At 43.4% G+C, this 14809-nt stretch overlaps 1 protein-coding gene across 1 annotated transcript in view; it reads left to right on the top strand.

The window, feature by feature from the left end:
* The window catches only part of smtnb (smoothelin b), a 50486-nt gene that overhangs the window by 19077 nt on the left and 16600 nt on the right, over positions 1–14809 (top strand). The window contains 4 exon segments of the mRNA XM_078250760.1: positions 5344–5446; positions 9776–10479; positions 11973–12024; positions 13075–13683. Of these exon segments, the coding sequence (XP_078106886.1) occupies positions 5344–5446; positions 9776–10479; positions 11973–12024; positions 13075–13683 (1468 nt within the window).

Here is a 14809-nt window from a genome sequence, read left to right as displayed (position 1 = left end):
ACGTTATTTAATTCCATTTGATGAAATACTTTTGATGGCCAACATCACATGTTTTTGAATCTCTTTTAGTCACTCTCTTAAACTGCAAACTTCTCCTCGGACATCTCTCAGCCCTCTAGTGGATGATATCGGACTATGTTTTCAGAGTTGAACTAAACTTTTATCTTTTTTAGCGTACCAGATTGAATTATATGGTTGTTGCAGAAAACATGATGTGAAGACATAGGCTTACTGTTTGGGAGACTTTGTCGGGAGCCAAATGTTATCTTATCTGCTGTGTTTTGATCACAGTTTTTTTGATAAATGCTCTGTTGCCAGTGGATGAGATTTTAGTGGAGGAAAACAAAGTTATATCTTGCTGTATGTGGTCACTGTTGTTGTAGCTCAAGCCTTCTAAATGATGGAAGTGGAGGAACACCTATCTACGCTTTAATGGAAAATACAATGTAAAGGGGAAGGAATGAATCGCTGTTAGTATCCGTCCTATTGTCTGTTGCAGCCTGTGCTTTGCCTGTGTGCATTTCTTGTGTGTGTGTGTGTGTATTCTCCTCCGATAGGAAGCAATGACAGCATGCTGGCGTCACAGGATGCTGTAACATTCAAGCCTTTTTACCTCACTTCCTGTAAGACAGCTCAGCTGTACGGCGGTGGAGTTTTGAGTTGCAGGTGGTGTGATGGATGACAGGGGGGGGTTGGAAGGCTGGATAGTGAGGAGGGAGGGGGAAGTTCGGACAGACAGACAGGCAGCCTACCAGCTGTGCCTCAGCAGCCTAGTCTGCGCTGGAATGGGGACCTGGCCAATAACAACATCAACCAACAGCAGCAGGCTTCCACTCACATCATAGCAGCGGATCTCTTTGAGCTGCGTACAATTGTCCCGTGGCAGATGGAGGTCCTAGATAGGCCTCCACAGCAGCCAGACACACACGTAAACACACACGCAATGTGTGTACTCTGCCAGCAGCTTGAAACAAACACCAGTTCAAGACCTCAAGTAACCAAATGTAAGATTGAAAATATATGGAGTATATGCATGTTTAATTAGTGGGTTTGGGGAATATTTCACCCTCAAAATTATCATATGTTTATCAAATACTCTAATAACTGTGTTATCTTGAATTCTTGAAGAAAGTTTAGCTTTTGCATGCCTCCACGGTGAACGAAGAATCCAAAAACAAAGGAAATTATTGATGAATTGAAGAAAAAGTGGGCTAGAAATGTGACATAAAAATAATCATTTTGAGGATGAAGTATTCCTTGTAGCTGTAATTCTACCCATACCCATTATAAGGTAATAACAGTATTTAATGGCCATGTTTTAATGACACGCAAGGATAGCTGACAAGTACAATAAAAGTTTCCTTTTGCTCATTTGGGAGAAACCATACTGTAACAGCTTTAAAAAAAACTTTAATTATATGTATGTAGCAACAAAAAAATGCCAGTAGGAAAAAGGATCAAAAAGTGCAAAATATTTAATAATTTAAATGAGGTCCTGTTACAGTCAAATATCTAATTTTGTCTCAAGTAATACAGCAGTTAGAGAAATGAAAAAAAGAGGTCAAAACTAAGACAGTGTGTCAGAAGTTAATGTGTCAACCGGGCAACCCTTTGACCTGTGTGTGTGTGTGTGTGTGTGTGTGTGTGTGGGGGGGGTCAGATCCCTTTGGAGACTAAATGGGAGGGAGGGGAAGTCAGAGGAGTGGCTTGTTGGTATTATGTGTGTGGTGTTGGTGGTGGTGTGTATGTGTGTGTATGATGTGGCTCAGGGAGTAGAGCGGCCGAGTAGCGGACGTCCTGACTGAGAGAGAGAGATTGAGATTTCTGCTGTCATTTGTCACAGACCAAAGACTCCTCTTTGACTGTCTTTATCTTTTATGCACTGAAAGGCTACTTAAACATCTTTCCTCATTGAACTGCGCTTGTTTCTTACTGACAGAAGAATGGGATGTACCTGCCTCTCTGTTTACCTTTCAGGTTTGTGTACATAATGGTTAATTGCTGAGTTCAAGATCATTTTTGTTCACTTAAGTTAACAATTTAACTCTTAGGATGTAGATGACACCTTAATGATGTATGAGATGAAACTGGGTCATTGACAACGTGCCTAATTCTCAAATGAATGCAACTTGATAAGGATTCTACAAGTTAAAGACAAAGTATTTAGTAAATTAACAAGTTGTCTCTTTGAGGTCACAATTTGCATGCTGTCTAGGTGTTTTGGGAGAGCTCAGGTAGGCTGTTGGGTAGGTGGGTGTTGCAGTTCCAGAGCTTTGTTTGCTCTCTGATCTCATCGTAAACATGTTGCAAGAAGAGACCTGAGGAATGAGTAATTTTAACTGTCTTAACTGGGCCTAGCGTTTGCAGTAGAGAGGGTTTAGCTGGATCCATTTTGAAAAAAAAGACCAGAAAGTAAGCTTAGATTGGCATGTGATGATGTGCACTAAGTATAAATGGGAATGAGGTTCAGGGCTGAGTTTTTTGTGGGTTCCCTCACTCCAGATTGTGTGTGTCTGTGTCTGTGTGTGTGATACTGAGATGATTGTTACTTCATTCCAGCTACTGTATTTCAGTTATTGGAGGTAAGCCGAGTGTGTGGCTCCTCAGGCTGCAGTAATGGAAAAAGAGCTGCCAGGTTTATTTCTCTCTCCAACGTGAAGCCCATGGAAGACCCTTAAAAGGTCTGACCTTAACGGTATAGTGATGGATTTAACTTTCATGGAAAACTTAGCATTAAAACCCAGCGTGTTATTCTATAGCTGATGTCAGCTGTCTGAGTTGCTTGGTGAAGGAGGTGAGTGTGCCTCAGCGATGTCTCATTGTTTTTGTTTTTTTCTGTTGAGGTTTCAGAGGAATCCAGATGGCCGACGCCTCGTGGTCACAAGAGAGGACAGTTGTTTTTGTGTTTACGGGTTTAAGTTTTTGCAATTATAGTCCAACGCATCAGGCTCCTGAGGCCACATGGGATGAGTGGTTCGGTGTCAGGGTTGGTTCCACTCTGTCAGGTCTTCACTGTTTGGACCAGAGGGAAGCCACTAATGATAGCATGGTGACTGGCAGCAGGTTCGGAGCTCTGGTCTGCTTCTACAGTTCCACTTTATCTTCCCTTTTTTCCCTCTGCCTCACTGTCTGTGAGAAATATGTTCCCTGTGGTTTAGTGGGAGCTGTGAAATGATGGCTGTGTCTGTCTGACTCCTGGTAAAAGCAGGAGAGGGAGAGGAGGGGCGGGTGAGGAAAGACTTGTCCTCTCTAATTGTGTTTATGGCTCAAACACAATAATCTCCCCCTGTGACTCTTTGATTGAGTGACTCCACTCAGAAGGAGAATGCCCTTTGTGTGTGACCTCTCACACTATTGCATTGTAGTGCCTTCAAGTCTTTTGTCTTTTGTTGCAGAATACTGTTTGTGTCCTCCAAACTCATCAGACACTGTAATGTCTCATTAAATGAACATTCCACTAAACTCCTAGTCTGCATAAGAAACTTTTAGCGTTGGCTTTAAAAGCTGGCAGGACCTTTTTTTTTTTTATGCCTCCGAATTTTGCTGTCACTAGGGTTTTTTGCTCCTTATTGGAAAAATGGAAAGGCATGGAAAAATGTCATTGGAGCACCTTGTATGTCGATTTACACTGTTAAGATGTCACATGTAGTATATCAATTTTCTCGCTTCTTTTGAAGATTTCTTTTTCTTCACAAACACAGATTGATCTCTCCTGGACGATTTTAGCAGCAAAACTTTACTTATTTTACTTTATTTTAATCTCATCTTAACTACATTATGTGAAACACTTAATGGCGTGGTGTCTTTGTTAATAGCCTGAGCAGTGCCATTCCAGATTCACCTTTCCTGTTTGTGTTGCCATCTCCTGCAACAGTGTCTGATTACATTTTCTCTTCAGTGATTGAACCGGTCTGCCCTGTAATCTGCTCAAGGTGGGGAAGCTCACAGTCAACGGAGCAGAAAGCCTCGAGTCCTTTCTCACCTCTGCCTCTGGCTTGTGTTTAAATTCGAGCAGGCTTTGTGTTCAGTCTCTCTCTGATCACACACTGCGTTGATTAAAAGCCTTTTATTTATTTTTTTTCTTTTTTTTTTTTACACACAAAGGTGTGACTTATAAGATTTTCACTCTGTGCCAGTCTCTTGTGTAGGATAGCATAGTTTACACATGGTCAACTGATTGTGGTGTGTGATTGTGTGGTTGGGTGTGTGTGCTTTCTTTTTTTGCTTGAGAGCTTGTGAATGTGTTTTCAGAAGCTTTTTGAAAGTAATAGTAGGCTTTAAATCTAGTGTTATATTTTGTAAGTATGTAAGGTCACGTCCTGTATGTTTTTTTGGGATCCACCCAAACCTATTCGTAACCCAGATGGCTCTTGTGAAACACCTTTAAGCAGATCTTGTGCCGTGATATAGTTAATCATTTCGAATGAGCTACAGAATGACACATACCACCTGAAGCTCCACACGCAAGAGCTTTTTGCCCTTTCATAGAAAAGTTTGCAAGTCCTCGGAGTGTTGTGAATTAGAAGTGTGTGTGTGTGTGTGTGTGTGTGTGTGTGTGTTGCTTATTTGTGCAGCTGATTCTCCTGTGGAGTAGCTCAAGATCAGGCAACAGTAGTGCCGGCATCTTCATCTTTCCCCACTCCGTCCTGCCCTCCACACCTCTCCCGTTTCTTCTCCATATGCCAAAATACTCCTGCCTCTCCTCCGAGATCTCCCCCCTGCTGCGACTTTCCTCTATCAGTGCAGGTTAGGGCCAGAGTGTTGCGGAAAGAGCTGTATTTTGTGCTGCAGTCATACTGCAGGTAATCTTGAAGGAGTGGGAGCTACTGTGCCCGAGTCAAGTAAGGCTGTAAAGCAGAGATATAACACAGTATTGAACTATACATTGACTGTATATGTTGGCTCTTTTGGCACTCAGGGCCTCTCTCTCTCTGTCTCTCTCTCTGTTTCTCTCTCTCTCTCTCTCTCTCTCTCTCTCTCTCTCTCTCTCTCTCTCTCTCTCTCTCTCTCTCTCTCTCTCTCTCTCTCTCTCTCTCTCTCAAATGTATACAATGGAAAATAAAACAGATCTTTACTTTTCCAGCTGGACAAGCATGTTGCTCATCATGGCTGGAGCATTTAACCTTAACCTCCAACAAAATACTGTTGTGATCACCAGCTGAGCTCAGACAGAGGATTGTTGACTAATGTTTTCACTTTGGTTTTGATCAGAGGAATGGGTTGGCAGTTTGTCCCTAATAAAAACCGTAAGACATTGTGACCTGAGAAATGTAAAGAGCATTATACACCTGGAGCTTTATTGAAATGCACTGAGCATGTGTGATTCTTTTTTTTCCTTTACAGTTGACCGAGCGGGAGAGTCACAGTGAGCGAGAGCGTATCAGATCTCCGATCCAGGAGTTACACAGCCAGCAGACACAACAAAGCAGAGAGCTGCAGAGAAGCGGTAAGAAACCAAACTCACTACCAAACTGATTGTGACTGACTGCCTAACGCACATTGTCTGCATGCTATACACACTTAGATCATGTGTAGCCAACACAAAATCTTTTATTATCTGTAAACATTCACCTAAAGGTCAAGTTTGGGTAAGAACTTATAACTCGAAGCCAATACTGACCACCTCTGTTGCGTTTATTTGACTGCATACATCCGTCTTGATGCAATTTCCTCCTCGCTGCCTGTTAAAATAGTCTGCTGAAGGAGCCATTCTCCTGAGGTGGCGGTCAGGAGGTCATATTAGTTCAGGCTCCTTCATCTAACTTTATTAACTGTTTGGAGTCACTCACAGCCATGGGCTTAATGACTTTGGCTTCTTAAGTGTGAAGTCATTTCATGAACCACTCTGTTAGCCCAACCATTAATAAAGTAGTATGAATGCAAGTGTTCAGACGGGGATGAATGTGCTTCGTTCACTTCTGTGCTTTCGAAACTTTGCAGGCGCAGAGCTGACGATGAATAGCTTGTGAAACAACAAAAGTGCATTATTGACAAGTCATAAATGTTGTTACAAACCTACCTACATCTTGTCCAATTTAAACACACCAGGACAAACTATTAATTAGACATCCCTCTTTGTATAGGACACCAAATTTAACTTTGATCATTCTTGGCTGAAGATGAAAGTGTTTTTCTTCTTTTATTTAAGCCCGGGCCTGGCTGACCTAACTTGGCCCTGAGCTGACAGCCATAATAATTGTCATTCTGTGTGGCCTTGGCTGCCCTGGACTTGGCTCCCAGTGTCCTTCTCATGGACCTGGGGTTGGTGGTGGGGTAATGGGAAGCAACAAAGGGAAACCCAACAGCCACACTTCTGCTAAATAAAGCTGATACCAGAACAGAACTAAGGCCTAGTTGACTTGGTGGAGAAACTCCCCACTGTTCCTTATTTATCCCTACCTTACAATTTGAACCAGGGTGAAGCTAGGGTGAATAAAATAAGGTCACCATAGAAAAGCAACCGAGGAAGGTGCCTTTTAAAGTGGACACCAATCAACTAGGACACTACCGTTTATGGTTGGGAAAAGACAGTGTAGCCAGGGTGGGCCGGTGGTTCTTAAATGGGCGGTTGTCTTTTTAGCAGAGGGAAAGTGGCAGAAAATAAGAGATTGACTTGGACAATCAGTGGCGGCTTCTTTTTGCTCTTTGAACACAGCACAAACACATACCTCTACCTCACAGACAGAAAAGCTTATATAAACTGTTACTTGTACAGCTGTGAGTTAGGAAATGAAATGTTTGCAGAGATGCTCAGTGGAATGTGTTGTGTGCTTCAAGTTCCCAGAAAGAGAAACTTGTACCAATTTTTAACACAAAACCCTGTGAAGGACTGAACACAGGAGCATGTATGACCATTTATAACAGGCCTCTAGTCATGCATGTATATCAACACAAGACCTTGGCCTGGAACTGTGGCACCATACAAGTCACTGCTACAGTAAACTATAGAGGAGGTGGTCATGAGATAAAATGCACTGAAAATGATGGTCATTTCTCAAATCTTTGCGTTTTTTGCGTCTGAAATTCAGGAGAATTTTACATCTTCAAGACTCTAAAAACTATTAAAATGAACAAAATGTTATCAGGAAACCTAACGTTGCTTGAACTTCCCACAGCTCAGAGATGTATGCAACCTGTAACAAAGGGTCAAGAGTGGGCATTGATCACTAAGAAGGGTCACAAGCCAAAAAGGTTAGGAATAATGGGCATATCACCTAAAAATAAGTTGGTCAGCCAGACTCCATTTTTGATGGCATAAATGGTTTCTACATGCTTTTTTGCCTAGTGTACGCTAACCTAAAAGGTTTATTAGGAACACCTGTTCAATTTCTCATTAATGCAGTTATCTAATCAGCCAATCATATGGCAGCTGCTTCAATGCTTTTCGGGGTGTGGTCCTGGTCAAGACAATCTCCTGAACTCCAAACTGAATGTCAGAATGGGAAAGAAAGGTGATCTAAGCAACTTTGAGAATGGCATGGTTGTTGCTGCCAGACGGGCTGGTCTGGTATTTCACAATCTGCTCAGTTACTGGGATTTTCACGCACAACCATTTCTAGGGTTTACAAAGAATGGTCTGAAAAAGGTAAAACATCCAGTATGCAGCAGTCCTGGGGGGTGAAAATGCCTTGTTGATGCTAGAGGTCAGAGGAGAATGGGCCGAGTGATTCAAGCTGATAGAAGATCAACTTTGACTCAAATAACCACTTATTACAACCGAGGTATGCAGCTAAGCATTTGTGAAGCCACAACACGCACAACCTTGAGGCGGATGGGCTACACCAGCAGAAGACCCCACCGGGTACCACTCATCTCCACTAAAAATAGGAAAATGAGACTACAATTTGCAGGAGCTCACCAAAATTTGACAGTTGAAGACTGGAAAAATGTTGCCTGGTCTGATGAGTCTCGATTTCTGTTGAGACATTCAGATGGTAGAGTCAGAATTTGGCGTAAACAGAATGAGAACATGGATCCATCATGCCTTGTTACCACTGTGCAGGCTGGTGGTGGTGTAATAATGGTGTGGGGGATCCCTTTTGCCTTCAGAACTGCCTTAATTCTTTGTGTCATTGATTCATCAAGGTGCTGGAAGCATTCTTTAGAAATGCCCATATTGATAAGATAGGGTCAAACACAGTATTAGTATGGTGTTCCTAATAATCCTTTAGGTGAGTGTATATTTCTTTTATGAAAAGCGAATGCCAACAGCTTGAATGAGACTTTGATAGTAACCGAACATTTACTTCTTCTATCTGGTATGCCAAAGCAGAGGTGTGTTGAAGACATGTAAAACCAGGGTCATCAACAGGCGAGGCAGAGTCGAAAAGCCTGTGTTGACCCGTTCACAGCAACGACAAACACAAGCTTTCCTCGGGTCATTGCTTCGGTGTGAAAGAAGTATAAAGAAAATCCTTGGTTGGCCTTTGTTTGTGCTCTATATATTGACTGGGATCAGAGTGCACAACTCAGGCTGCTTTTGTTGCTATTTCAGAGCAACAAAAAAGCAAGCCTCTCATTACCCAGCAGCAACAGGGATTTTCCCAGAAATCACTACACAATGGACATGACCGCTTCCCGATGGCAAAAACATGAACAATAACGTGAGAGTTTGTAGAAGAAGCAACGTGTTTTGTCTTTCACTTTAGTTGAGCAGTAATTGAGTTTGGGTTGAGTGCGTCATTAGATATAGACACTGCTGTCTAGTAGACCATTCATAGTGTCACATGTGAGAATGGCAGCCATTTATTGTCCGAATCATAATCACCTTTTCTATTCAGACCGTATTACATAATCATCTGGTTTGTTTAACCAACAACTTGCTGCCATCTATAAACCGATTGTTCACAATTTAGCGAGCATCTTTTAATAGTAGGTGTTACAATTTTAAACGAATAATAAAGATCAGCTGCTTTAAATGAAGCTGCGAACATCCGTCTTGATCCTGTCTTGTCGGAAGTTGAAAGAGATTTCTGCGGCTGCCGATCAGACTCTTTTGATTTGGTTTGTAAATGACAAGCATGCATACTTGGTGAACCCTATTTGGTTGCAGAGTTTGTGCAAACACAGGTCACACAGAAGTGTTTTCATGCCTTGGTGTGTACATGGGATGTGGGAATCTCTACACTCTTGGTTTTCTCTGTTTTTAGAAATTTCAATCACTAGAAGCACTATGGGTTGTTAGAGGTAAAGACTATCACAGAGGGAGGATGTGGGCAGCACTGTGTTGTTTGGAGTGGGGTTTCCTGAGGAGAGAAGGAGCAGTGAAGGAGCTTGGACAGAGGGGAGGGGAAGTACTTGTCCTTGTCTCTATTTCACCCCCACTTCATCCTTGACTTCTTGTACTTGCTTTACCGCCTATGGTTAAGCCACATGCTCCCTCTCTTTAGTTGTGACCCCTCCTTCTCTTTTACGCACATCCACCGGCACAATCTCACAAATCTTGCTCAGGAACTCAGGCCAGTCTGGAGGAAATGCCTACATCCCCTCATGTCTCCACGTGCCTCCTCTGTGATCCCCAGTGATATTTTCTAGCCTGGCCTCCCATGCGGGCCTCTGTGCCACCAGAAGTATTTCATTTCATCGCTTCAATCTCAAACTTCACCACCTACTGTTTCCTTTGCTCATGTACAGTAACACCCTCTTCACTTTGGTGTACTACTGATATGACAGGAAGAATAGAAGTAATATGAGAATCCATTTTTACAAACTCAGGAAGGCACAAGGTACAGAAAGGCATTTATCGCTCATGTTTCATTTGTGTTTTCTGCTGCAGGCTCCAACTCAGACATGGTGTTGGTTCTGGATAACCTGGTGAAGGACGATGGCCCTGGACCTCTGCTGATCCAGCCTCAGAGAGAGGCTGCTACAACAGAGCCTGACGTGGTCCTGTCTCATCGTCAAAGGTCCGACTCCTCAGCTTCAGACCGCAGTGTGACCTCTGTGCTTTCAAGGCCCAATCTGGATTCTGTGACCTCGGAGAAGAGTCTGGGCTCAGCCTACAGAGCCCGACTGGACTCTGGAGCCTCAGACAGAAGCCAGAGTCCCTTACAGCGTGGTCGGCTAGACTCTGGGGCATCAGAGCGAAGCGTCAGCTCCCTGTCTTACGTCAGACAAAGACTGGGCTCAGATGTCTCAGACTCTGTCAGACCGCGTTTGGGCTCTGGGGCTTCAGACAGCATTGGTCTTTTGTCACGGAAACGGACTGACTCGGGTACATCTGACCAGAGTGTCAGTGGGTCCTCTGAGGACAGAAGTCCAGCAGAGAAGGTGGAGCTCGCCACGAGTGGTTCAACTTCCAGCACAGATTCAGAAACTGAGAGCGGAAGCCAAGGTCCAGCCAGCCTCCATGCTCGGGCCAATCAGGACCGCATCATTGACCAGGAGCAGCCTGATGGGGCTGCTTTTTCCAGGAGAGATCCTGCAAATGGCATGCTCAACGGTAACACCAAGGGAAAAATCGACATCCAAAAACAAAAGGTAGAGTTCAAAGTCCTTATATCAGATGAATGGCTGTTGTCTTTGAGTCTGGAATATGCAGACAGGTGACAAATCAAAGGAAAACCCTGAATAAAAGAGAAACATAATACGTGCAGCTTCCATACAGGGCAGGAGGGGTCACTGACTGGTTTGATGATTATGAAAATGATCAAGACTTCACAGTTACCATATCTCAACCAAATTAAACACCTTTATAGTCCAACTGAAATCAAATTGTGTTTTCTTTTTGTTTGCTGCAGCATACATGACGTGTAGGTTACTGCGCAAGTTTGTTTACTTTGTCTCTATTATTTTTACTCCAAAAATGGATGACTAAATGTGATTACAGTTGGACTTTGGACACATCTGTTAGATAGCTCTTTCCACTCCCATTGTCAAACCACCAAATGAGGGAATATCTTTTGGAAGAATGGTGTTCATCCCTCCCGTAGAGTTATAGAGACCTTTCTATGCTAAGGTGCGTTGCAGCTATTCTGGAGGCTTAATAAGACACTTCATGTTTGTTTTTCTTTTAATTTGTCCCCATCTGTATCAGTTTGGGACAGCTGAACAGCAACAACAATACACTGTATTTATTATAACTGCACCACTAGAGTGGGGTGTTGAGCCACACAGCCACGGTCTCATGCAGCAACAGTCCAAGCTCTCTCTTTCTTTCCATTTCATTATCCCTAATAAACCCAGACACTCCATTCTTTAGTGACACCCAGGTCACATCGGCATCCATAAACACACCATGCTAAACTCCTGTTATGTGCTGTTTAACTTTTGTTACTTGGCTACACAAACAAACCGTGCACCTGAGTGTCTCTGCTTCACCTCAGCGGCGTGTCAGCCTCACCTGCTGTCAGAGAGGGATAGACATTGTTACGGGCCACAGGTTCTGTCTCTCTTCAGCCCACAGTACAGAGAACACACAAACACACAGAGCTGCTGTTTCTGCACTCACCGTTAACTGTTGAGCAACAATTCCCATCTTTGGGGCTCAGGTCACCATGACACCATCATGTCACTCCTCTGAATGTGTTTACCCAAGGCTGGCCCCGGACAGCTTCTTTTATTGTTCCCTGCAATATGTGCTGATGCTCTCTCTCCTGAGAGTAATGTAAACACTCTGGGTCCCATCATGGCCCTGCTGCCAAAAGAAGAACAGAGGCCTACTGCTTCACTCCAAACACAAATGTGTTACATAATGAAAACACTGCCGGTTTATTCTGTATTTAGGATTGTGTTTAGGTCTATGTATGTGTGTGTGTGTGTGTGTGTGTGTGTGTGTGGTTGTCACCACAGCTGCCAATGAAGACCCCGGTCTCATGAATGTGCATTGCTGCCCTGTTAAACATGGAGCTGTTCAGTATAGCAGCTATGTGTGATTAAGGGTTAACATGCACAGTACATGTTAACCCTTAATCTTCTCTACTTCTTCTGCTGATTGTTCTGTCATGTTTCTTTGTTTTTTTCCACCTTTTTAGATGACAATTAACAGCGATCTGCCTCTTTCTCGTGGCAAAGAAAAGGATTCAGGTAAGAAACTAGTCCAACTCTTAGTCCTGAACTAATTAATCAATACAAAATCAATCAACATCAATTTTGATAATGTTTTAAGTCCAAACATTCATAATTTCTAGCCTTTCAAATGTGATGATTTGTTGCCGCTCTCTCTTTTCAATCATTGTTTGGGGTCAGTACTGTTGTTTAGAAAAAGGACAAGCAATGTTTAATATTCTTGGCTCTGAAAGAATTGCGATGGGCATTTTTTTTAACATTAATGTTTTTATAGACTAAATTCAATTTTTAACTATGAAAAAGAATCAACAGATTTATTAATAATGGAAATGATATGTTATAACGCTTAAATTCTCTTATAACTATATGCACAGATTCATTTGGTTTAGTTTATGGTCAATGACATTGCATTTGTCATCTTCATCAGGGGAACTTAAGTGTGTAATAATATTACACCAGATGGTTTATAGCCTGCAGGACTCCAGTATATGGAGACAATGATAGTCATTAGTGGGACTGTAAAGCGCCACTCACAGGAGAAAGTGCTGGGAAGAGAGTGTGTTATAATTTACATAATTTTTTCTCTTTCTAAACAGTGCTCTTTTCTGTGTCCATTGTTCTATAAACTGTGGTCTTCCTTCTGAGCAGCACATCTTTTTTTTTTTCTTTGTGAGGATGACCTCAGTTCTTCTCCTCTAATGACTAGTGTTTTTTCCATTGAAGGGTCTGTGCCAAATTGTGAGCTTTATACACATTATCTGACAGTTTTAGATTTAGAAAAAATATCCATGAGTGGAAGACACATGTCCTGAAAAGTCCAAAAAATAGAAACTGAAAGGCGGTGAAACGGGGAGGCTAAGTCAAGCAAAATGAAGGGGCTGGAACAAAATGTAGAGCAATGAGGAAAAGATGAATGGGATTTGTAGAGTGCTTTTAAGTTGGAGGAGGAGCTGATGATGAGAGCAAGAGATACTGTAAGTGTGCTGAATTCATCCTGAATAGTGGAAGGGATCCAGGCTCTGTGTTTTTCTGTGATTTCAACTCCCCTCCTGCATTATGTCTTTACAGCACCTGAGAAGAAAGATGTTATATTGGAACAATTCAACCGCACCAACTCTGTACGTGATCGAATGCGCAAGTTCACGGAGCCCAGTCAGAGCCCAAACGTCCCAGCTTTGAAGAAAGCTCCTCTGAGGAACGGGACCACCACCGGCAGTAGCGGCATGACAAATCTCTCCAGAGCCACTGAGCTGTTTACACACACAGCAGCATCCCTCAGCACATCTGGAGACAGGCCAGCAGGGCCATGTGTGGACTCCACTTCCCGCACCCCTGCCGCATCCCATAGTCAGGCCATACCTCAGCCAAGAGGTGTGGCTAACAAACCTCTGTCTTCAGCTAGCCAATGGCAGAACTCCATGGGTGGGACGAAGCATCCAGCTGAAAAAGATGTGCATGCCTCCAGTAACTCAAAGGAAGACAGGAGCTCAGGGAGAGCAGCTGGACAGCAGGTCACCCAGGAAGAGGCAGACCCGGACATGAAGACTTTCCTCACCATCGAGATCAAGGATGGACGCACCACCACCACCTCCTCTATGTCCTCCCCTCGGGGCAACATCATACCCATCACCAACATGACCCCACGCATTACCTCTAATGCACTGGGACAGAGAGCAGGTAGGAGCACCAACCAACAACTCTAGCTCAGTCAGTGCTCAAATAACTCGCGTCACATGATGCATTATTACTTCAGGACTGGAATGACGACGGAACACCTATGTTTCTTTAACCACTTAATGTACCATGCTTTTTAGGTGAAACTTGATTTTATTGACCTTTTTAAAGGTCTCTATGGAGGTGGTACAGTATGTCGATCTGCAGCCCACTGCATTTCAGGCTTTATGAATCTTAATTTATCGTCTATATGTCTTTCCTTGCTAATATCAACCCTTAGATCACAATGGAATCCCAGTCGCTGTGGGAGGCGACCGGCACCAAGGAATCGGTCACAAGTGGGATGATGCAAAGCGTGTGGATGAGTGGGGATAGCTGTTAGGGCTGAATATGAAACAGCGTGATTGTACTCAAGGGTATTTGTTATATAGTGGGCAAGATGCTGCTGTGTGGAGGGGGTGAGGTCAGTAGTCAACAGAAGCGAGTGTATTGGGACAAAGGAAACAATAATTGGCTGTCTCAGGCCAGACTGAATAGTAATACTGTTACAGTGCAATTGAATAAGCCTGATAGAAGAACACAATACAGTGTTTTTTTTTGTTCCATGCTGTAGATATTCACTGGGTGTGCATTTAAATGAGAAAAAAACTGGGAAACCAGTTAATTGATTACTTTGCCTGATAAGAAATGAGAACATAGAAGCCAAACCATGAGTTAACCAGTGGTGGCCCAGCAGTTTTAGACACTGTGGGCACAATGGGAAAGGACACGCGACATAGGCCCCCGGGGCGGACGCAAACCAGGGATGTTGCAGTTCAAGGTCAGCCCCTTAAACCTCCTACGTATGATCCGCGGCAAAACCGTGAGGTACGGCGAGCAAAGAGGCAAAGCGCAGCGGAGGAACGTTCTGGAATTGGTTGCGCCCATGTTTGCGCCTTGAAAGGTCAGCGGCAGTTAGGTCAAAGTTGAAATAATTTGAACTTGGAGCGCAGCCTACGGCGACAATTCCGACGGCAAGGGGAGCGCTGCGCCTAATTAGGCGGCACCGCTCTCCCCATAGGAAAACAATGGAACGGCCAGCGCAGAGCAGGTCACCCCGTATCATGTGTAGGCGGCTTTAACTTCTAGG

Source organism: Sander vitreus, chromosome 5 (assembly GCF_031162955.1).
Source record: "Sander vitreus isolate 19-12246 chromosome 5, sanVit1, whole genome shotgun sequence".
Classification (NCBI taxonomy): domain Eukaryota; kingdom Metazoa; phylum Chordata; class Actinopteri; order Perciformes; family Percidae; genus Sander; species Sander vitreus.
Note: the sequence above shows the minus strand (reverse complement) of the source record. Positions and strands in the feature narration are given on the sequence as shown.